At 40.5% G+C, this 24,350-nt stretch overlaps 1 protein-coding gene, 1 non-coding gene and 1 pseudogene across 3 annotated transcripts; 2 read left to right on the forward strand and 1 right to left on the reverse strand.

Moving 5' to 3' along the window:
- Window positions 1–727: 727 nt before the first annotated feature.
- On the forward strand, window positions 728–4,563 carry LOC135650700 (uncharacterized). 2 transcript variants are annotated; one of them, XM_065170245.1, is made up of 3 exons: window positions 728–1,671; window positions 3,818–3,957; window positions 4,124–4,563. In XM_065170245.1, exons 1-2 carry the CDS (start codon window positions 847–849, stop codon window positions 3,911–3,913), a joined length of 921 nt encoding a protein of 306 aa, XP_065026317.1. In that variant the 5' UTR covers window positions 728–846; the 3' UTR covers window positions 3,914–3,957; window positions 4,124–4,563. The 2 variants fall into 2 exon arrangements, with proteins under 2 accessions (XP_065026317.1, XP_065026316.1); XM_065170244.1 differs by having other exon boundaries at window positions 3,818–3,888.
- Window positions 4,564–5,060: 497 nt separating this feature from the next.
- TRNAH-GUG (transfer RNA histidin (anticodon GUG)) lies at window positions 5,061–5,132 on the forward strand. The gene has a single exon. It is a non-coding gene; the product is annotated as a tRNA-His (tRNA).
- Window positions 5,133–5,437: 305 nt separating this feature from the next.
- On the reverse strand, window positions 5,438–14,684 carry LOC135650603 (ammonium transporter 2 member 1-like; annotated as a pseudogene).
- Window positions 14,685–24,350: the final 9,666 nt, after the last annotated feature.

Below are 24,350 nucleotides of genomic sequence, written 5' to 3' on the forward strand. Positions count from 1 at the left end.
ATAATATCTTTGCTTTCTTATATCTTTAATCAATGATGTGAGGATCAAAGAGGACCTCATTAAATTTTTTTTTCATGATTTAAATGATTGATTGAAATTTTTTTTCTCAAAACTTGTATAAAATATTTATTATTTTAATAAATAAATTTTTTTTTTCATAATCTACTCTTTAATTCTTCGTGGAGGACTCTCTGGCGCTATGGACGAGTCAAAGGGGACCGTATTTTTTATGGGCAACAAACGAAACAAAGCAAGTACAAGAAGCGAAAGAAGAAGAAATAGAAGCAAAGGCTTTGAGCGAGCGAAACATGCAAGAAGAAAGACGTTTAGAATTGGCGAGCGGAGAAGAGCTGATGAGTAGAATCCGCCATGGTTTAATGATTGACGTCCTTCCCCTCCAGTAAGCCCTAATAGTTATCCAGGGGTTTTGCATATTAATTCCTATAATCACTCTTGATTGCGTAATAGTCTTTCTATTACTTTTGACACTTTTGGCATTTTACATATTAATCTCTCGGATTGTTTTCATTTTCACCATAATTTATGTATGTTCATATTAGCAGGTAAGTTTTTTAATTTTGTTATGTAATAATACTTTGTTTAAATATTATTTTAATGAAATTAATATTACATCTTTCAAGTAAACATGTGCAAAGCACGTGTACGCGAGCGGTGTGTTCATGTCAGCGATAATCCTTGCTTTTTCCTCTTCTCTACCAAACAGAGTCTTTTCCACTGTATCAAAGCTTCTAATCACACCCCTCGTTCCCATCTCTTTCTCATTCTCTGCATCTTTAGGTTGGCGAGTTTATAAAGATCCCTCTCTTTTTCTCCTTTACCAGCAAAATGCTCTTCTCGATCTCCACTTCCACCTCCAACACCAAGTCGACTTCCAATTGGCTCGAACGCCTCCACAGCTCCAGGGGTTTCTCCGTCCCCGCCCACCTCCACCTCGACCACTTCCTCTCCCCTGATTCCGCTTCCAACCCTAGCCCTAACTCTCCTCCTCCTCCTCCTCCTCCTCCTCCTCCTCCTCCCCCCGAGGAAGTACTCTCCGATCCGCCGCCTCCAGAGCCTCTCGCCAATCCACGCCGCCGGAAAAAACATCTGCAACCGCCTCCGCCCCCGGGCGCTTCTACTGATGGGAAGCAGCGGCTCTTCGATCTCGTGGGCGGTGTCCTCGCGGAGCTCTTTGTTATGGGAGGACCGCCCGTGGTCCGGGCCCTCAAGGCCAAGAAGAGCTCCCGAAAGCAGCCCAACCCTAAGGTCTGCGTACCCTCGGCTTCCGCCAGCATTGACGGCTGCCGTTCCCTTCCGGCGACGTCTCCGCCCTCCAGCGCGGACAACAGTGTGGCCGAGGCCAAGAAGAGCCGGTCAAAGCTGCGGAGAAAGCGGGGCACGGCCGGTAGTCCGGTGGACTTGGACTTGTCGGCGTACTCGAGGACGGATGTGACGGTAATTGATACCAGCTGCCCGGGGTGGAAGTCAGAGAAGGTCATCTTTAGGAAGGGAATTATGTGGAAGGTCCGGGATAAGAAAGTGTGGACATTGAGCAGGAAAAAAAGGAAGATGGGTCTCGTGGGGAGATTGATTAATGAGAAAGACAAGGAACAGCCTCTGGCTGAACCAAAAGTTCAAGCAGATGAGGGGATTTTAGCATCATTTGTTGAAGTAAGAACATCATAAACTTGTTGTATTCCTCCACTCGCTTGGTGAAAAAAAATAGCTCAAATTGTTCAATATTGAATTATGCATCTTGTAGTAGTAGGGTAGCTTACTCTTTTCAATATTGAGATGATCCTGTTTCTGTGATGTCTTTAAGACTCGCATATACCAAAACAGATATTTTGTTTTGTTGGTGTAGACTAACAGAATTCCAGGTTATGTAGACATGATGTAGGTGTAACTCAAGACATAAGTTGTGTTCTAAGCTAGAATGGTGCTTTGTGATGCAATATGACCATGCATGATTACAATGATGTGGAGGACTCTGTTTTGGAGTAAAAAGAATGGGTAAAAGTATATTTTATAGGAATATGAAAAAAATATGGTAAATTAAGTGACTAATGTACCCATTTGAGGTATGAAATTTCTTGGCACATAAAGAGTTAACTTTGTTAACTGGCTCATTCGATTTCATCGTTAGTGTATTATTGGATGAGTAAGAAATAACACATTGTAATTTTATCTAACATTGATATGTTCATAGGTGCATAATCTATATTAACTTGTAGATCATGCCTTGAAAGTCCGAGAGAAACTGGATTGAGCAAATACTTCAAAGGAATTGAGTATTCCAAGAACTGTTACATGTGACAAAACTGTTTCACATAAAATGAAGGACTTCAACGTGGTTTGTGGGCTTGAAAAAAATCATAGGACAGGTTTACCTGAGATTTAAATGAGCTTTGGAATGTTATGTGTATCATGTATGTTAATGCTATTAAGAATATGTATTCCAAACTATTGTTAATACAAGAAAAATGGGTAGTGAAACTAATGACTTCTTGATGTTAATACAATATTTGTTCTGATACCTTAGATGAATGCTTCTGATAGCTATGCATGAGATTAACTAGTGGTGACAGCCCACTTTTACTCGAACTACAATAACATGATTCGTTTGCTAAATAATTATAGACTCTCAATGATTGTTGTGTTGTCCACCAATAGTGTTTCAGAACTTGGGCAGGCCAAAGCATGCTGATTGACCTGTGATACCATGGGCCCTGTGCCAAGCAATACAAGATGGTCACATTGTCAAGGTTTGTGTTGGCATACTCTCAGCACCAGCACAAGATTATGGTATTCTATCAGGCATGCTGACTGGTATGCCTCAGTACAGCAATCCATGATTACAATGTGATCATCAGCACAAGATGATCACATTGTCAAAAACTTTGACAACTTCTCACCATTTTTTTCCTGGTCCATAGTTGCTGGTGTAACTTGGAAGTTGTGTTCCATTTTTCTTGAAATTGTGGAAGCCTGTTTGCTAGATAACATGTGACATCTTTCTTGGTTTAGACATGTTTGAAATTATGTTCACCATTTATTGATCTGGAAGATGCATTATAAATTTGAAATATTTTTTTATATCAATCCATCGTCAATTGCTAGACATAAAACTAGGCAAAGTGGTTTATTTTTATGCCAATATATGCAATATATCACCTCATTTTATGATATCTTGGTTGCTCATTTCAGCATACCGTTCCAGACAGATCTATATGCTGGATTAGTTACAACAATTTTGCATTAGTCTTTGGTTTGCTATATTTTAAACAATAATGATAATCCTTTATCTGAATGAGAACATGATGCGTTCACCATACTAGCTGATTTAGTTACTATCAGCTGCTTCTGCTTCATCTGAGTGAACAACAATATTTACTTGCTGGGATTATAGATATTTCACCAACTTTTGGCACAACTTTAGTCACGTGGATCGTATATTAAAACTATTTGATATATGAAAGGTGTAAGTAACAACGTTCGTTGTTACTTCATGTGGATTGTTATCAATCTATTCCAATTACCTCATTTGATGATGCATATTTTTGAAACAGCATCTAGGGTCAGGAAGGACTTTGTTGAGATGTGTTTTACTACTTTGTTGCCTATGTGTGGTTATGTTTGAAACATTTTTGTGGTAGTGTATTGAAATTTTGTCATTTTTATGGCTAACCTCTTGTTTTTGGCTTTAATGTTTAGTAAGTTGTGCACTCATGAAATTTGATTACATATTCCTTTAGTAGCTTCATCTGATGCTTTTTTACTCCCACAATTATCTGAAAATAAATTATTACTGAAACAGGGTGGTGATCCTGTCGACAAGAGGGATGCTTCTGGAAAGATAGGTGACCAGGTTCCAATTTCCATACGAAGGCAAGCTTGCTTGGATCAGTATTGATTATGTTAGCATTTCTGTGTTCTATGGATGGCATAATGACCAAGGTTTTTCGTATTGCCTTGAATAATTAAGTTGCTTTAGTTTTCAACTGAATTTTCTAATGCCCAAGAGACGACGATGATACTCTCAATATAGGAGGATAATATTTCCAGCACTCCTAAGTTTTGCTTTCTTGGTTAATCATAACATGTCCAATCTTCAAATTTCCAGGCAGAAGTTTTCAAGATCCCCACGTACACGAACAGCCGAAGACTCTGCTTTCCAACCAAATGCTACAAGCAGCAGGAAAAATGGTGTATCGTGCCCTAGAAGTTCACCTAAAGAAAGATGAGATTCTGAAGAATTTGGAGTTGTCCCTGTTCATTCAGTTGGAAAAGGTTTTCCAAAGGCCTGTCTATGCTCTGCAGCTTAATGAAATGCTCTTTGCAGGACAAGGTATGGAAAGTTATTCTCAATTTGGTCGTTTGTAACTGCTACTGGATGCTTGCAAATTCACCATGGGGTGGCTTTACTGTCTTGTGGTTGTGGTCTGAAGTTTATTTTTCTTACCATTCCTTGTCACACAGTCACCTTAATCTGTTAAGCTGAGATGATTGTGTGGTTGTTTGTGGGACACATTTGTCTATTTAAACTCTTATTCTTGTCGGTGATACGAGGTCTTTTACCTCTCGTTTTCTGCCCATTATTCTGTTTCAAGCCTAACATATTCTCAAATGCTTGAATCTTTCGACATTATTATTTGTATACTGATTGAATTTAAGCGTGCAACATGCTTGATAAAGTCGTATATCAATTGAATTTTTTTTAAAAAAAATTAAACAATTTTTTTTGTTACATTATATGGTGATTTATCTGTGCAGGAACAGACTAACCACTAGAATGCGTCAATAGATATATATCAAAAAATGAAAGTGAGGGAGGGATTTTAAGATGTTATCTTTGTTTTTACCTGCGTTCTGATTGATCATTTTCATTTATGTGGATTTTACGAGGGAAGATCTCGTCACCGAGAGAATTAGCTGAGCTGAGTAATTAATTATACAATCTTTTCACATTTAACCTAAATTATTAATGTGCTGTTGTAAATAATTTATTCTGAACTATAATTTAGAATAAATATGAAATTAAAATAAACTGTAACATCAAAGTGGCTGTAGTTTAGTGGTTAGAATTCCACGTTGTGGCCGTGGAGACCTGGGCTCGAATCCCAGCAGCCACAAATGTTTTTATTTTTATTTTTTTTCTATTCGCCTTATTTTGTATTGCTTTCCTTCATCCGTCATTTGCTCTATTCATACTTAGTTTCTGGATGTTGATACAAGAAAGAAACCGTAGCATTTTAAGCCTATAAGCAGGTCATAAAACTTGTTTCTGATGCCCAAACTCAGAAACTCTTACTTTGTTGTCACAAAGTAACAAGTGTCAGTTAAAGAGGAAATTTTAACGAATCAAACAAAACCCTTCCTTAATTCAAGTGCCTGTCATTTCTACAAACACATGCAGCAGACAAACTCAGAAACTGTCTTATTTTGTTATCACAAAGTGAGAAGTGTCATTTAACCCGCAAGTCTCAACCAGGAAGTGCCTGTCATTTCTACAAACACATGCAGCAGGCAAGCGTGTTATGATTGTGACTCCTCTGGCTCCGTTTGGCCTCTCTCATCCTATTAATGGATGGCATCGTCAGCCCGCAGCACCGTCACATGCCGCGTCGCGTCGAACCTCTCCCCGCGCCCCACAGAGCGTAGGCCTCCTACCCGTGGTCCGCGTCGTCGCCTATCAGCAGCTGGTCATTTGGCCTCCGCAGCGGCGTGAACCGGGCGATGGCCAGCAGTATGGTTGTGGTGGCCACGAGGTTCCACACGGTGACGAAAACGGCTCCCACCAGCTGCTTGAAGAGCTGGATGTAAGCATAAAGATATGTAATTATGCTATGTCAATAATACGGAATGTCAATAATACGGAAATAATCTATATGCTAGGATTAAAATCAATACATAGATCTAATTATACGATGCGTACCTTTTGATGTCATATGTCCAGAGATCTCGTTGATCTACTAAGTACAGTCTTTAATCCAAAATAGCTGCAAGCACTGTCTTTAATTCGATCGTCTTTAATCCAATCGCACGCAATCTGAAGGAGTGCAAGGAGAGTAGACCCTTTCTCCTCTCTTCCTATCCAGGAGAGTAGACCCTTTCTCCTCTCTTCCTATCCAGGAGAGGTGCGTCTGTCTATACGTGTCAACAATATGACGCTCTATCTGTCTATACGTGTCAACAATATGACGCTCTATCTGTCTATACGTGTCAACAATATGACGCTCTAACACACCCTCAACCCCTAGAGATCCTGTCCTTTTATAGGCGAGAGCAGAGGGTCTACGATGAGATCTCGGAAGATTTTCTCATATCTCCGACGAATCGTTCGGTAGTGGACTTAGTCTATTGGCTAAAATATCTGAACGGAACCCAATTAGTTATTCTATTATATATCTTATTCAATTATAAAAAGACCATATATTCTAATATTCTCCCACTTGGCCCATTAATTGATAAGATATAAAAGAGATACAAAATCAAAACAAACAAAACAAAATTTGTTTAAAAACAATTTTACCTAATTGGATTCCAAGAAATTTTGAAAAGCATTTTATACATGGCCATGTTTTAAAAATAAGCCAATAAGCCTAATAAACATAATAATACTATATTAAGTCCAACTATCAATGCGAGTCATAGCGGTTGTATTTCATCAATGTCATACTCCCTTCTATGTACCACAACATTGTTAGTCTTTCCTAATATAGTCCATAATGACCCTTGTAATTTGTCTTGTCAAGACAATCCTGTTATTACATTCAACCATAATATGCATAAACATAAATGTAAATAGGATAGCAAAAACAGATAACTTTAATTAAGTAAAATGTCAATAATAGCATCCACATAAACATGTATCACCATATCCTTTATGACTTGCTCACAAGCCCCATTCTAAGAACATGTTCTTTGAATATTTTGCTTTGTAAAGCTTTTGTCAATGGGTCAGCAATCATCATAGTGGTGCTCAAGTTCTCAATTAACACTTGCTGTTTCTGGACTCTTTCTCTAACCACCAAGTACTTTATCTAAATGTGCTTGGAACCACTAAAGTACTTGCTATTCTTAGAGAAGAAAATTGCTGCGGTGTTATTACAAAATATCTTCAGCGGCTTGGCAATTGAGTCGACCACACCAAGTCCTGAGATAAAATTTCGCAGCCATAAAGCTTGATTTGTGGCCTCAAAGCATGCCACAAATTCAGCTTCCATTGTTGATGATGCAATAAGCGATTGCTTTGTACTTTTCCAAGAAATTGCCCCACCAGCTAATATAAATACAAATCCTGAAGTGGACTTCCTACTGTCGAGGCAATTTGCAAAATCAGCATATGAATATCCAGTTACTTCAAGCTGATCAGATCTCCTGTATGTGAGCATATAATCTTTTGTCCCTTATAGATATTTCATTACTTTCTTTGCAGCTTTCTAATGTTCCATTCTTGGGTTGCTTTGATATCTTCCCAGCATTACAATTGTAAAACTGATATCTGGTCTTGTATAGGTTTGAGTATATAATAGACTTCCAACTGCGCATCCATAAGGAATATTTTTCATTTGATTCTTTTCTAAGTCATTTCTTGGGCACTGGTTTTGACTGAATTTTTCACCTTTAGTAATAGGTACATCATTGGTTGAGCAAAGCTACATATTAAATCTCTCCAAGATACGATCAATATATCCTTTCTGAGATAATCCTAATAATCCTTGAGATCTATCTCTGAATATCTCAATGCCAATAACATAGGATGCCTCATTCATATCAACCATCTTAAAGTTCTTGTTGAGAAATATCTTGGTTTCGTGCAATAAACCAAGATCACTACTGGCAAGTAAAATATCATCCACATATAAGACCAATATAATAAACTTGCTCCCACTTACCTTCAGGTATATACACTGATCAACAGTATTTTCCTTAAATCCGAAGGAAGTAATGGTATTATGAAACTTTATATACCATTGTCTGGAAGCTTGTTTAAGGCCATAAATGAATTTCTTAAGTTTACAAGCCCAACTTTCTTTTCCCTTTTCTATGAATCCTTCGGGTTGTTCCATATAGATTTCCTCATCTAGATCCCCGTTCAGAAATGCTGTTTTCACATCCATCTGATGCAACTCAAGATCATAATGAGCTACTAATGCCATAACGATTCTCAATGAGTCCTTTTTAGAAACAGGAGAAAAAGTCTCATTATAGTCGATGCCTTCCTTCTGAGAAAAACCTTTGGCCACAAGTTTGGCTTTATATCGTTCGATATTGCCCGTTGAGTCGTGTTTTGTCTTAAAGACCCATTTACAACCGACTCTTTTACAATCATTGGGCAATTCAACGAGATCCTAGACATCATTCTGTACCATTGATTTTAACTCTTCTTTCATTACATCATACCATTTTTCAGAATTGTTACTTTCTATGGCTTGTGAAAACGATAAGGGGTCTCTTTTTATTCCTATATCATAATCTGATTCTTGTAGATATACAACATAATCATCAGAAATGACATGTTTCCTGTTCCTTTGAGATCTTCTCAAATCTACCAATTGTGATTGTTCTACAAGATCATCAGTGGCGACATCAACATCATGTGAGAGTTCTTGGATGTTATTTTGTTGTTCACCCTCATCAATACTCTCATTGATTTGAGGAACAACAATCTCTCGGACAAGAGATGATATGGGAGAATTAACCTGAATCTCCTCAATATCAAAATTAACCCTTCGAGATTTTTCACTCCCACTGATTTCGCCATTTTCTAGGAATTTTGCATTACCAGATTCTACTATTCTCATACTATGATTAGGGCAATAAAATTTGTATCCCTTCGATTTTTCTAGATAACCAATAAAATATCCTGAAATAGTTCTTGGATCCAATTTCTTTTCATGTGGATTGAATACTCTTATCTCTACAGGACATCCCCAAATATGTAAATGTCTCAGACTGGGCTTCCTACCAGTCCATAACTCAAATAGAGTCGATGAAACTGACTTACTAGGAACCCTGTTCAAGATATACATAGCTGTCTTAAGAGCTTCACCCCACATCGACTCAGGTACAAAGGAATAACTCATCATGCTCCTAACCATATCCATCAGAGTATGATTTCACCTTTCAGCAACACCGTTCTGTTGTGGCACACTTGGTAATGCATATTGAGCACAAATACCCCATTGTTCTAGGAATCTAGCAAAAGGACCAATATTCTGACTAGATCCATCATATCTGCCATAAAATTCACCACCTCTGTCAGATCTGACAATTTTAACTTTTCTATCTAATTGTCTCTCAACCTCATTTATGTATACTTCAAGAGTATCAACGGCTTGAGACTTTTTATGTATTAGATAAACTTTGCCATATCTGGACAGATCATCTATAAATGTGATGAAATATTTTTCTCCACTAAAACAAGGAATATGGAGTGGTCCGCAGATATCAGTATGAATAATCTCAAGGAGTTCTTTACTTCTTGTGGCATTTTTCTTTATTTGTTTAGTTTGCTTTCCCTTAATGCAATCTATACAAATATCAAAATCAGTGAAGTCTAAATGTTTCAAAATATTATCCTTCACTAATCTTTCAATTCTTTCCTTGGAGATATGCCCCAATCGTTTATGCCACAATATAGAAGATCTTTCATTATTAAAACTATGTTTCAATCTAACATTTGATTGCAGGGTCATTAGTGTCTTTGCAAACTCAAGATCCAAATTAATTCTGTACAAACCATCACACAGAATTCCAGAACCAACTTTTATTGAATCGTAAAATATGTTGAGTTTGCCACTACCAAAAGAAATACAATATCCTAACTCATCAATTCTAGAAAGAGAAATCAAATTTCTAGAAATTGTAGGGACATAACATGTGTCAACAAGATCCATCAAGTGACCCGTCTCTAAGCGTAGACGATAAGTTCCCATTGATATCACTTTCGCTTTAAGACGATTTCCCATAATGATGAATCTTTCATGTTCTTTTGGTTTCCGAATTGAATGAAATCCCTACATGTTATTTGTAACATGAGTTGAAGCACCGGAATCAATCCACCAAGTATTAGAAGGAACTTCTGTAATGTTTGATTCGAAACATACAAAGGTCGAGTTAATACCTTTCTTTTCGAACCAAGTCTTGCGTTTAATGCAATCCTGCTTCACATGTCCTTTCTTGCCACAAAAGAAGCACTTTACAGTAAAGGCTTTCTTTTCATTAGTCTGTTTAATATTTCCAGACTTAGCAAATCTCTTTGATGGATGATGCTTCAACTTTCTTTTCTTATTATCACCTCCTTGAGTAGTCGTCATGACATTATATGAATTTTCCTGCCTTAATATCAATTCTTCCAGAACACACATGCTAGTCAGCTCATTCAAGTCCCACTTATCTTTATTTGTATTGTAGTGAATCTTGAATGGGCCAAATTGAGAAGTAAGAGAATTGAGAATAAATTGTACGAGGAAAGATTCATCAACATTCATGCCTAATGTTTTAAGTTTTGCAGCTTTGTCAGCCATATTGAGGATATGATCCTGAATTCTTTGAGTACCATCATACTGAGCCGTAGTCAGTTCTTTCATCAATGTGCCAGCCAATAACTTATCAGCAGATTTAAATCTGTCTTACCTTTAAATATTCCTTTGCGCTAGTTACAATCGGTAATGAAGTCTTTATGTTATTTGCAATTGTCATTCTTATGAACATTAAACTAAGCCTATTAGATCTTTCCCAAGCATTCATTTCATTAACTTGTTCTGTAGTACTTTTATCAGTCAAGTCTGCAGGCTTTTCAACAAGTAATGCTAGATCAAGATCTAATACACCCAGTGTAAATTGTACATGCTCTAACCATTCTGAATAATTTGATCCAGAAAGTACAAGGACACTAGAAGCATATGAATGTATATGCGGAAGTACCACTGCAAAAAAATATATATAACAACATTAATGCTTTGAGTTTGTAAAAAATTGATGAACTATTGATATCATCTATATTACACCTTTGGGTGAAATATTGACATATCTAGTGTTTACTCAAGAATATTTATGGAGGACTGATACCATCCTTGAGGAATAGGTATTGTTACCTTTGGGTATACAACCCTAAACTGCAAGGATATCTAAAATAGTATCATCCTACCCCATCACATAATTATTTGAATTAGATTCCCCTTTGGGATTATCTAAATCTCCTAATTATATGTGTCATTATGAATATTATTTCCTTAATGTCACTTAGGACTAATTCCTTAATATTATTTTATAAGTCATTATTCTAGGTCACTTTCGTGGCTACAAGACTAATGCAATAATATAAAATAAAAATATCCTATAAAATGATAAAACTTTTATTGTAATTTATATCACAAAAGTTTATCATCCCAGGCCACTTTGGCAACTACTAGTCAGATAAAACTTAGAGAAATAAATTACAAATAATATTCATCAATATTTCTTTAATTTTACTAAGTAGTTCAATAATAAAATAACAATAATAATTATTGAACATTTATGTAAAACAGTTCAATAATAAATAACCATAACAATTATTGAACATTAATGCAAAGCAATTCAATAATAAATAACAATAATAATTATTGAATATTAATGCTAAGTAGTTCAATAATAAATAACCATAATAATTATTGAATATTTATGTAAAGCAGTTCAATAATAAATAACCGTAACAATTATTGAACATTAATGCAAAGCAATTCAATAATAAATAACAATAATAATTATTGAATATTAATGCTAAATAGTTCAATAATAAATAACCATAATAATTATTGAACTTTAATAAAACTCATATGATAATTTCAAGCATATACATGTGAATAAATAAATGAAAATTCCAAAAACAATAATTGGATTTTAATTTTATTTACCACATATATAATGAATAATTTATATGATAAAACCATAAAATAAACCATAATTTATAGTTTTTTTAATCAAAATTAAATCCAATCAAATAATCAAAAATATAATCATGATTAAAATTAATCATAATTATAATAAATGATATTTATCAATTTTATAATTGAGAATATAACCTAAATTTCTCAATTTCATAATGATAAAAAACCAAAAATATTTGATAGGATATAAATCGAAAATATGCGAATGGCAGAACTGTAATTTGACAGAAATTAGACCCGAGGGTAAAACCGTAAATATGTTGACAGAACTAATTATGATATTTGCAAAGGGTAAAACTGTAATTTTTCAAAACCCTAGCCTCGAGGGCAAAAACATAAATATGCCAAAACCCTAATCTGCCATCGCCGCCGTCGCTTGCGTAAGCGGTGCGGTCGCTGCTGCCTGCGGCCCAGCCGCTTGTGCGCGGCTACCAGCGACAGTTCTAGCCTGTGCGCGGCCACTACCGCCACGGCGCTGCCGCCGCGGGGCTGCTACTGCTCACGCGCGGCCGCTGCCGCTGCGGCGGTTCCTGCCCGCGGGTGGCTACTGCCAACGCGCGGCCGCCGCCTGTGCACGGCCTACTCACGCATGGCCGCCACCTGGGCTGTCTGCCTGCGTGCGGCCGACCGTCGCATCGACGGGTTCTGGCCGTGTGCGACCGGGTTCTATGATGCCGTCACATGGATGGGTTATGTGATGCCGTCCACGGTCGCGTGGACGGGTTCTGTGATGCCGTCGTGTGGACGGGTTCTGTAATGCCGTCGCGTGGACGGGTTCTGTAATGCCCGCGTACGGGACGAATTCTGTAATGCCCGTGTATGGGACGGATTCTGTAATGTCCACGTACGGGACGGATTCTGTAATGCCCGCGTACGGGACGGATTCTGTAATGCCCGCATATGGGACAAGTTCTGTGATGTCGGCATATGGGACAGGTTCTGTGATGTCGGCATATGGGACGGGTTCTATGATGTCCGCATATGGGACGGATTCTGTGATGCGCACGCTACTCAGCGTAACCGCAGATTTGCAGTGAGGTCGACGGTGACCATTACTGCTTAGCAGTTCTTGGAAGATTGGTAATTATGCATCGTAAATTAATTTACAGATCTAATGCATGATTTCAAAAACCGGGCTCTAATACCAATTGTAAGCATAAAGATATGTAATTATGTTATGTCAATAATGCGGAAATAACCTATATGTCAGGATTGAAATCAATACATAGATCTAATTATACGATGCGTACCTTTTGATGTCATATGTTCAGAGATCCCGTTGATCTGCTAAGCACCGTCTTTAATCCAAAATAGCTGCAAGCACCGTCTTTAATCTGACCGTCTTTAATCCACACGCAATCTGAAGGAGTGCAAAGAGAAGGTTTTGGGGAGAGAGTCGAGGAGAATAACTGAATCCCTCAACGGAGAGGGTCTGTCTATACGTTGACACCCCCTAAGATCCTGTCCTTTTATAGGCGAGAGCAGAGGGTCTACAATGAGATCTCAGAAGATTTATCTTATTCAATTATAAAAGGACCACATATTCTAACACTGGAAGATGCCGCCGTCGTCGGCGGTGCCCTTGGAACCGGGATCGGGGAGGATGAGGCGGCATAGTGCGGCTCCACCAGGAGGCCGGTGAGGCCATCGAGGACTCCGGCGATGGCGTGGGTATGGAAGACGGCGAGGTTGTCGTCCAGCTTCTGAAGCAGTGCGGACTTCTTGTGGAGGATCATCATGGTGAACGATGGGACGCTTCCCGCTACAGTTCCCATCACCATTGCTGCCCATGCTTGCATAGTCCTGCCATCGGCCATGCAAGAACAGTTGTTCTAAATGGTCGCTATTGTCATGGAGTAGTTGCTTAATATTATAACAGTGATATCAATTCAATTCAAAAAGTTAAACTTCTAAGTTAGATCAAATTTAATATATAAAATTTAATTTTTGTAATCTTTAACGATACGAGACTATCCTTTCAGAATATCTATCGTCTCATAAGCATGAATATTTTCGTCACAAATGACTATTTGATTATACCGATTCTCACAAAAATGAAAGAATATGCCACTTATTTGAAGCCTCTGAAACTACATATCTGTGGATTAAGAACATTAACGATGGTGCGAGGTGATTGAAGTGGATTCTCCTGTTGACTTCTTGATGCCATATCAATTTGAAATATGAGCAAATCCTTTGCAACTACGTACATTACTATGGAACGCATAGCAGATATATGAGATGAATTAGTGTCAGGTTAAGGATATTGGGGACATGCCTGCACCGGAAGTGATGCAGAATCTTTCCCTGTCGTTGAAGCCGGACCCGCCCAGCCACAGCAGCCGCGCTCCGTTCAGCATCAGTAGTCTGTTGTTGGGTGAGAACATCTCCCTGTCGCTCTTCAACCTCGGGCCGACCTAAACAAGATAGTGGGGCATGCACGTTAGTGTCGGTGATTCAGTGAGTCATGTGATGCATGCATACTCAGTAAGCGGCGGTGAAGCCGACGACCCCATAGGTGACATGGATGACGTAGCCGCCGGAGTAGTCGATGACGCCCCAGTGGTAGAGGAAGCCTCGGCCCCAGAGGCTGAATGCTCTGATGGTGAAGGAGAAAAGCAGCCACAGGGGGATGAAGGCCATCCACGCCTTGATGTTCATGCGACCGATCGCGGAGCCGACGAGCTGGATGAGGGTCATGGCCGCAAACATGAACTTGAAGTAGAGGAGGGACACTTGGTTTTTCATGAAAAAGAATTTGTTATGAAGGGGATGATTTGAACACTCAAGCCATGCATACATATTATAATACCGTGAGGTATAAATATAGTATGTAAATTTACTAATAACAATCCGCATGTAGATGATTTGAGCACATGATTGAGAAAATTTTATTTTCTAAATTTTTTTATAATAATTTTTTTCTTGATGCCGTTAGATTGTCTTTGCTTTTAAGAATTCCTTCCTCCCCTATTCATCTCCTAGTCGTTGCGACCATCACTTGTCCATGACTAGCGCTCGAAGTCGATTGTGACTAGCACTTTATGTTTGTTGTGTTCAATCTCGGATTTTAATAATGAAATCAATTGATGAAATTATGATTTAATAAGTGTTTGAGTGACATAAGACTAACTTTGATCGTGGAAAGATAAATTTATTGAACCAGGAGAATTAGACATTGGGCTAGAGAGCATCATGTCAGAAGATCGGACGTCGGGCTGGAAGATTGGTCGACGTGCCGAAAGGACTTCGTGCCATGAGTTCGGGCATCGGGCCAAAAGAATCGGACATTGCGTCGGGAAGATCAGATGTTGTGGAGGTCAATATGTCGATGGATCGGACAATACACCGAAAGAGAGAATGATACGTCGAAGGTTCGAACGAAGCACCAGATGAACAAATGACATGCAGAACAATATAGAATTCTTATCTTGTAATTGTTTATATCTTGATTGTTGTAATTAGGTCTTAATTGAGTTAGTTTCGGGTGTAACCTTACTAACTCAATTAGGGGGCCCATTGGGCTTGAATCGAGACTGATTCAAGCCCATTAGGAGGCCCATTCAGTGACCCAAAGTTGGGTTAGGCGATGGTACCGCCAGACCAGGCGGTGGAACTGCTTATGAGTTAGAACGTACAAAGTGTATATTTTTCAAAAGACCCAATTGTCACGGACTTAGTTGGTTTTGCCTAAGTCGTGCGGCACCCTTGCGTGTCCGTCCGCATAGGTTAGCCTCCCCGAAGCCTCCCATGGTCCCTTAGGACCTACAAAAGAGAAAAAGGGTTAGAGAAAACGCCTCACTCGGGATCCACAAGCAAACATTCCAAGAAACACTTTATAGACAATGCAAATTATAAACAGACTTTATAAGCTCTGAATAGTTACACAACAAAGGGTCAAAATGATCCACTACAGATCAAAAATCTCTCATAAGTGTCCATATGACACAACCTTTATTTACAAGCTTAAAACAACCACCAAACCCAACTAAAATGGGACTATTAAGCCTTCGGCTGTCCCTCTACATGCTGTGCAAAGCAGAACATACCAAAAGACACGGACATACATAAGCATTATATCAAACATCCTGTCTAGAAGTTTGTCCATGACATTTTCCCCCACTTATTCCTTTGACGTCCTTGTCGAAGCCTTTGCCGACACTACAACTCCTTACATTTGCTGAGTCTTCAATCTTCTGCTCCAGCTATAATACGTCTCCTGGCTCCCAACTGCTCTCCGCTGCTGTTTTTGAGTAGTCGAACCTTTGATCCACCATGTTGCTTCAAATCGCCAATGACTCTTGACTCTAGTATGGGGTTGGCTGAGTTGTGTTGATCTCTGTTGGTTCCTGCGAATCCTCCGGAAAAGACCATCCTTACTATGCGCTAGTCTCTCAAATGCCTTATGCTGCTTGAATTGGGTGGATGCTTGTTGGAGCTTTAACGAGCACCGTGTCACAAACTTCTGAAGTTTTGGGTCCTTCCTCCACAAAATTTGCCCATTGACTCTTCTTTCACTTAGTTGTCACTTCCAAGTAGGTTCGCATCACTTTCGCTTTCGATTGGCATTTCGTTGGAAAATGAAGCGAACAATCTACTCTTAGTAGCACTGATCGCCATTGGTGAGGATTTGATAACTATTGTCTTCTATTATCTTCGAAGAGTCTTTGTACCTGTGTAGAGCTCCTCTACTGGATAGATAAAAGAATTGGGGTACTCAGTTTCACCCATTCTCTTAAGAGTTGAGAAGGCAAAGGTTACTCAACTTCGCCATCCTCCTCGAGATTGTACTCTATGTATCGAGCTAGTTACTGGCCTTCGTATGCTCTTTGCTCACACTTCTGAAGCACTTAAAGTGTTTGCACTCCTTGTGTTGAGTTAGTTACTGTGATTCACCTTCTCAATGCCATCGAACTTCTAGAATGTAGGAAGTTTTCACCCCAACTTGGAGTAATTCTCTAATAGATTTGGTCACTTTTGGTATTGTACCATCTTCTCTATCAACCTTGTCGCCTACTCCACTAAGTAGCAAAGGTACAACACCGCTGCTTCGTTCCTTGGTCGTGCACTCTTGCATGACCTGAAGTCCTTTACTTTCGGCTATCTTGATGAGAAGCTCGTTGACACTGGTCTTACGAAGTTTCTTGGCCTCTGCCCTTCAGCCTTGTCTTGGTACTTAGAGTTTGCCTCTGCATGCTCCACCTCCTTGGCCCTTTTCACGACCAAGCGCTCTCCCTTCATGAGAGCAAGGGATCAATGACTTTTATGGAAGCCCCGCCTCTACGGTACCATGGCGCTGTTGAATCTCGTATTTTGATGATGAAACCACTTGATATGTGTTTATATTTTAAACTGCATTTTGAGTGATGCAGGTCTACTCGATCAGGATTAGACAGTTAACGCAGGAGGAATTGACGTTGCGCCGGAGGAGATCACATCAAGATATTGGACGGTAGAAGGCTTCGGACGTCGGGCATTGGGCCAAGGAGAGCGAAATTGCGCTAAGAATATCGGGGTTGTGGAGGTCAACCGCCGATTGGGCAACAAGCTACAAGAGAGGATGATGCACCGAAGAATCGGACGAAGCGCCAACCAATGACGTGCCGGGCAACAGAATGTCAATTCATGTTATAATAATTGTCTAGATCGGAGTAGAGTTTTAGCTTAATTATGCAGGATTAACTACGATAACGACGAAGACATAAAGCAAAACAAAGTGTCGGAGTCAAGCACGAAGGATTCATTGCGAGTTTGAGATTTTGATGGAAGTCCGAAGGTTCATCGGGAATGCTGCCGGAACTAGCCGAGAATGAGTAGGGAGGTTGCCGAAGGGTTTTTCGGAAGCTCGCTGGAAGGTTCGTTGGAAGTTCGCAGAGCTCGCCGAGAAAGATCGGAGCTTGCCGAAGAAGCTCGTTGGAACTCGTCAAGATCAAATCGTGAAGTCTAGGAGCTTGCCGGGAGTCCGCAGAATGGTTTCCGAGAGTTTATTGGAAAATCGTCGGAAGTTCGTCGGAAGCTCGCCGGAAGAAGTCTCGACTTACAGACTTTATAATAGCTTAGAAAATGTCTTTAAATTCGTAGTTAGTACGTTACTTAGGGTTAGGATTAGGTGTTAATCCTATAAACCAAGTAGGGGCCAATTGGGCTCTAGTTCGGACTGGTTTGGGCCAATTTTGGAGCCCAACCAGTGAGCTGAAATAGTGTAGGCGGTGGCACCGCCAGATTTGGCGGTGGCACTGCCTAGCACCCGAGAGCCAGGCGGTGGCACCGCCTGGGCTAGACGGTGGCACCGCTTGGCTGGGCGGTGGCACCGCCAACATCGGGAACCAAAGAGAATTCAAATTTTGGAGCCCAAATTTGAATCCTCTTAAGGCCTATAAATACCCCTCAAATCTCAGCTGAGATCACAACCTTTTTAAAAGCAATAGTTTGAGTTAAGAGCCTTAGAATAGTTTTTGCAAGCCTTGTTTTTCATATTGCTTAATTGTTCACCTCCTCCCATCTTGTTGAAAAGAATTGTAAGAGTGTGAATCACTTGTAAAGGTTGTAAGAGGGGTATTAGTCCTTCCCTTACAAGAAATTTGCTAGTGGAAGTTGGAAGCCTCTTCGAAGAAGGCTTCGCAAGTGGATGTAGGTCATTTTGATCGAACCACTTTAAAAACTGCTGCGTTATCTGGTTTGCATCCTACTCTTGCCATTTACATACTGCAAACTTCTCTACTTAGTTACTACGCTTCCATATGTTTCTAAGTTATCAAGCTTCTAAAATCGGTTTCCATTGATATTGCTTGTCATCGTACGAAATATTTATCAAAACTGAAGTTTTAATTCGCTGCACTAATTCACCCCCCCTCTTAGTGCCGCTCCGATCCTAACAGGCGCTGCCATGCCCATGGCCCTACTATCCGTCGCCTCGCATCTGCATTCCTTTTCTTCACGATCAGTAGATATGTCTCTGTGGCACTCCTTCGAGTCCACCTCCATTCTAATTGATGCTGGATTTTGGGTAGCTAAGTCCCTCTGGACTCGTCATCACTTCCTCGCCCCTTTTGACCCCCTGCTTCAAGACCTCTGTGTTCTCCAAACAGCTCCCTTTGGTCGATGGAAAGACAGACTACAACTCCTATACATGGCCTCTACCATTATACTGTAGGATTTGCACCGATTTTGTTCTTCTTAGCTTCCTTGGTAGTAACGTTCGCTTACTCGACCTTGTCCTCTAACTTGCCGGGCTCCCTTAAGCAAATATGGGCTCTAGAGCAGTCCAACTCTCCAACTGCTTCGATTATACCTCTACATGATCAAGTCCCTCCCATGGGACTCATTGGTATATACATTCAAACTTTTTTCTTGGTGGAACATAGCCCCCATATGCTGATGACCAAGGCTTTCATCCAATGCAAAATTCGATACATGCACGGAAGACCCGCCTCTGCGGTACCATGGCCTTCACTCCTTGAATCCATAACCCTTCTTGCTGTCATGTTGTTCACCGAAGTGGTGCTTCCAGTACCACCCGATCATACCTCCGTATGATCTAGTCCCTCACGGGACAATGTCGTGTGTATCGCATTGCCACAAACTGTTTCACCATGATCCACTGCACCATGTCACCTCTTGGTGACATCTCTATTGCATTCTGATCCTTGTGGAATGAACTCGAATTGTGAGCCCTCCCTGTGTGGCTTCTGCTAATACATTGCAGGGTCTCTTCCACATTCTATTTTGTTCGTTCCTTTGGCAATCGACCTTTATCCACCTATTCTTGGGTCACACCTAGATGAAGCACCACTCTAGGACAGTCCATCGCCTAGTAGCTCCTGAAGTCCACTGACTTCATTGAAAATGGTGCACCATTGTCTGGATCCTGGGCCTCTGCCCCTACCAGCACAATCTCGGTTGCGCACCGCTTCTTGCCTAGCAACTTGACTAGCAACATTGTGGCATATTCTTCAAGAGTACCCACCTTTGCATCCTCTTGCCCCGTGCCAAGGCTTTCTGAACCCAACTTTACCTCCGCAAGTTGAGTCGCCTTAGTTCCTCCATCAAATGCTTCTCCGAGGTAAGGTACATTTGCCTAGAAGCTCCCTTCATCTTTGGCACTATGCAAGATGAGTCCGATCCGTCAGAATGAAGGACCCATAGAACAACATGATCCTGCTCTTGCCTTTGCAAGAGTTCATGTCCTTGACCTCTGTCCAAGGAAAGCACTGTGCCTCCGCTCCATGTTTCATCTTCTATGCTGGCTCCCTTCATGTGGCTTGGGTACCTCGCCAAGTTACACCCAAGTTGCTCCGTTCCTCTTTTTTGCATTGAGTTGATGGTGGCCCTTGCACCCACCATTCCACGGGTCAGCCCTCCCTTGAGTCTGATTTCCATATCGACTCCAAGTGTGCCTTCATTTGTATTGCTTTGGGTCGCTCCCTCACTTGATCTCGCAATGCATACACCAATGCATTCTCTCAAGCGAGATCATACGACGACTCCTCGCCGCTTGCTAGGTCCATTGAGCTTCATGGAGTTGTTGTTTGTTAAGGTACTCCTCCTCAACATGTGCGGTCCATCCCACATGATTCTCCCTCTGGAGAGCCGGGACTTATCTCTCCTAGATAATTATTCCGTTGGAGCAACATCTCTCTTCATTTCGGAGACCACCATCCCTTTGGACTACTCTGATTTGCTAAACAAACTATGCATTGTTCTGCCTCCTGCAAACGCACTTGCTAGATTGCAACTCCACATCAATACAACTCCCGCTGCATCACTCAAGGCCTAGCAACATGCTGAACTCGTTGCACACTTCAGCCTCCTACAGACGTATCCTTCACATGCCGAAGAGAAAGTTTCAATGCTCCATGGCGCCAAGTTTCAGTCGCCTTGGGATGGTCGCGAACATTCCATCGTCTGCATACAAGCCCATGCATGAGTACCGAATTCTTCGAATTAGCAATTTCCCTCACCTCTATGAGCTTTGCATAACTCTTTTGGTCGTTGAGCAACTCATTCTACCTTGCATGGTCTTATCCTTTACCAAGCACCTCGCTTGCCTTGAGCACCATCAAGTATAGTTGTCAACGTTGAGCCGTAGCTCAAACTCAGCCATCCTAACCTTTGTGCGCTCCGTATTCTTCCAAGCTTGCCTGTTCTCGTGGTGCCTCTTGCGCGAAGGGTTGGCCATTTCTCTGAATGCCAATCTCAGATACCTGCTCCTCCGAGCGACTCCTTTTCCCTGCATCTTCATACCCGTTTTGCCCCCAAACGGTCGCGCATGTGCTGACTACCCTCAACGCAGCCCCACTAGGTACCCCATGTTTGCATGCCAAGTGTTTCTATGAGTGCTTGTCCCACTCTAATACCATCTGTCATGGACTTAACTGGTTTTGCATCGTGTAGCACCCTTGCGTGTCCGTCCGCATATGTAAGCCTCCCCGAAGCCTCCCATGATCTCTTATGACCTACAAAAGAGAAAACGGGTTAGAGAGAACGCCTCACTCGGGATCCATAAGCAAACATTCCAAGAAACACTTCATAGAAAATACAAATTACAAACAGACTTTACAAGCTCTAAATAGTTACACAATAAAGGGTCAAAATGATCTATTATAGACCGAAAATCTCTCACAAGTGTCCACATGACACAACCTTTATTTACAAGTCTAAAGCAGCCACCAAACCCAACTAAAATAGGACTATTAAGCCTTCGACCATCCCTCTACATGTTGTGCAAAGCATGAACATACCAAAAGACACGGACATATATAAGCATTATATCAAACATCATGTTTAGAAGTTTGTCTGTGACACGATGGTGGTATCGCTAGTGTCAAGCGATAGTACCGCTAATGTCAAGCGGTAGTACCACCTATACTAGTAGTAGTACCATATAGACACAATCTCCCAGACTATTAGGAAATGGTATTGCCTAGACTAGGTGGTGGTACCGCCAATGGTCAGGGCTGTAGACAGTGGTACTGTATAATGCAAGTGGTGGTACTGCTAGTATCCAGAAAATCTAGGGATTTGAATTTTGGCTTTATTTTTTGAAGCCATTTGGGGTTTATAAATACCCTAGTTATTCTTGATTGAGTCAACCAGAAAAAGAGTAGAAAGAGGAAAGAATACTTAAGAAAAAAGTATTGTAAACTTTCTTGAAGTATATAGTCTCTTCCTCCTAGTGTTTAGAAGTGGGAGAAGTGAGGTCTTAGTGTAAAAGATGTTAGGATCAATACGTCACTAAGAGGGGGGGGTGAATTAGTATAGTGATAAAAATTACGTTGATTTGGAAAGATTCGTTCGACAAAATCGTTTCGTCAAAGCCCATATCAGAAAGTAATGAAAGTAATGACTTAGGGTAAATGTAAAGCATAGAGTGCAGATAAGTAATAAAAGAAAGTAGTAAGGAAAGAACACACAGGATTTATAGTGGTTTGGTCGTTGTGACCTACGTCCACTTTTGATTCCTCCTCCGTCGAGGTCATCGGTGTCCACTAATTGTCTTCTTTCAATAGGTAAAGACTAACCACCTTCCTATAAAGTTTTTCTCCATTTCACGGGTTTAGGAGACAACCCTTACAAGCCCCACACCTCTTCTCTAATGATTATAAAGTTGAAGAAAGAGGACCCTTAGCACTTTTATAACACTTTTACACCCCGACACTTAAAGAATTTTTTCATACTTTTCTACTCTTTTTGTTATCTTTTCATGTAAAAAGGAGTGGGGCATTTATAGGCACCAAAGGTTTCAGAATTGGAGCCAAAATGTATTTCTTCTCGAATTTCTGGGGTACTGGCGATGCCATCGCCATTATAGGGCGATACCATTGCTAGGTACTTTGACACTGGGCGGTACCATCACCCAGTCTGGCGGTACTATCGCCTGATAGAGCCTCGGAGACTAGGCTCTAGTAGTACCATCACCTGATAGGGTAGTACCATTGCTTGGCAACATTAACTGTCGACGGTACCACCACCCAGTCTGGGCGGGAGGCTGAGCCTCAAGTAGTTCCACCGCCCACCCTGGGCGGTGCCACTGCTTGGCAAGGCTCTAAGTGGCCGAGTGGGCCTTCCATATAGCGCAACTTAGTCTTGTTTTGAGCCCAATTGGCCCCTAACTATGTTAGTTAGATTTCCTCCCAATCCTAACTTACTTTTGGTTCTAACTACTACAATTAATGCATTAACTAAGCAATCTTTGTCCGGTATGTCAATTGTTCTTCTGACAAAGTTTCGATGAACTTTCGGTAAACTTTTCGGTATTTTTTTGGCAAACTCCTGATAAACTCTTGGCGAACTTCTAGCAAACTCTCAACGAACTCTTAACAAACTCTCAGCAAGCTTTTAACGAACTCCTGATGAGCTCTCGGTGAACTCCCGACGAACTCTTGACAAGCTTCTGGCACATCGTTCAAATCTTCGACATATCATCCGATCTTTGACTCTGACCCAATATATGCTTGATGCCTTATCCATTATCGTAGTTAATCCTACAACACTTATCACAACATATGGATTAGGTCATTTATCAATTGATTTCATCATCAAAATTCAAGATTCAACAAAATTATGAATTCAAGTCAAAGCAATTATAATCATGACTATATACAATACATTATATGCATATCATTGCATTACATGCTGTTGGGCAGCACCATCACCTATAGCACTGATATTAGGTGGTATCGTCGCTTGGGAGACTGTGTCTGGGTGGTACCACTACCCAAACTAGCGGTACTACCACTTGATAGTCTTGAAGACTAAGTCTAGGTAGTACCACTACTTGACATAGTCTTGGAGACTGTGCCATCGATGGTTCCATCTATTGGGTCACTATTTAGGCCTTTCACTTAGCCCAACACAACCCAAACTTGGGCCCAACTAGCTTTTAATTGAGTTGGCCCAATTTCAGCCCAATTATGTCTAAAACCTACTTCGATCTAGATAATTATTATAAAGCTAATCAAATATTATCCGATATGTCATTGGTTCATCGACGCCTCGTCCAATTCTTCGGTGCATCGTTCTCTCTTACGGCCTATTGCTTAATCGGCTAGTTGACCTCTGCAACTCTGATTTTTTAATATAATTTCCACTCTTTTTGGCTCGATGCCTAAACCCATGGCCCGAAGTCTTCTACCGATATGTTAACCGATCCATCGGCTCGATGTCCAATCTTCTAACATGTTCCACTCTGGCCCAACATGATTCTTCCTGCTTTTAATTGTCTCTCCTTGAACGAAACTTCCTATGTCACTTAAAACATAGATTAGATAAAAACTATCAATTGGTTTCATCATCAAAATCCAAGATTCAACAATCTCTCCCTTTTTTATGATGACAACCAATTGATGACAGAGTTAACCTTAACTCCCCCTATCAATATGCCATATTGATAGAATCTTGAATTTAAGTTGAATT

This window comes from Musa acuminata, chromosome BXJ3-10 (assembly GCF_036884655.1).
Source record: "Musa acuminata AAA Group cultivar baxijiao chromosome BXJ3-10, Cavendish_Baxijiao_AAA, whole genome shotgun sequence".
NCBI lineage: Eukaryota > Viridiplantae > Streptophyta > Magnoliopsida > Zingiberales > Musaceae > Musa > Musa acuminata.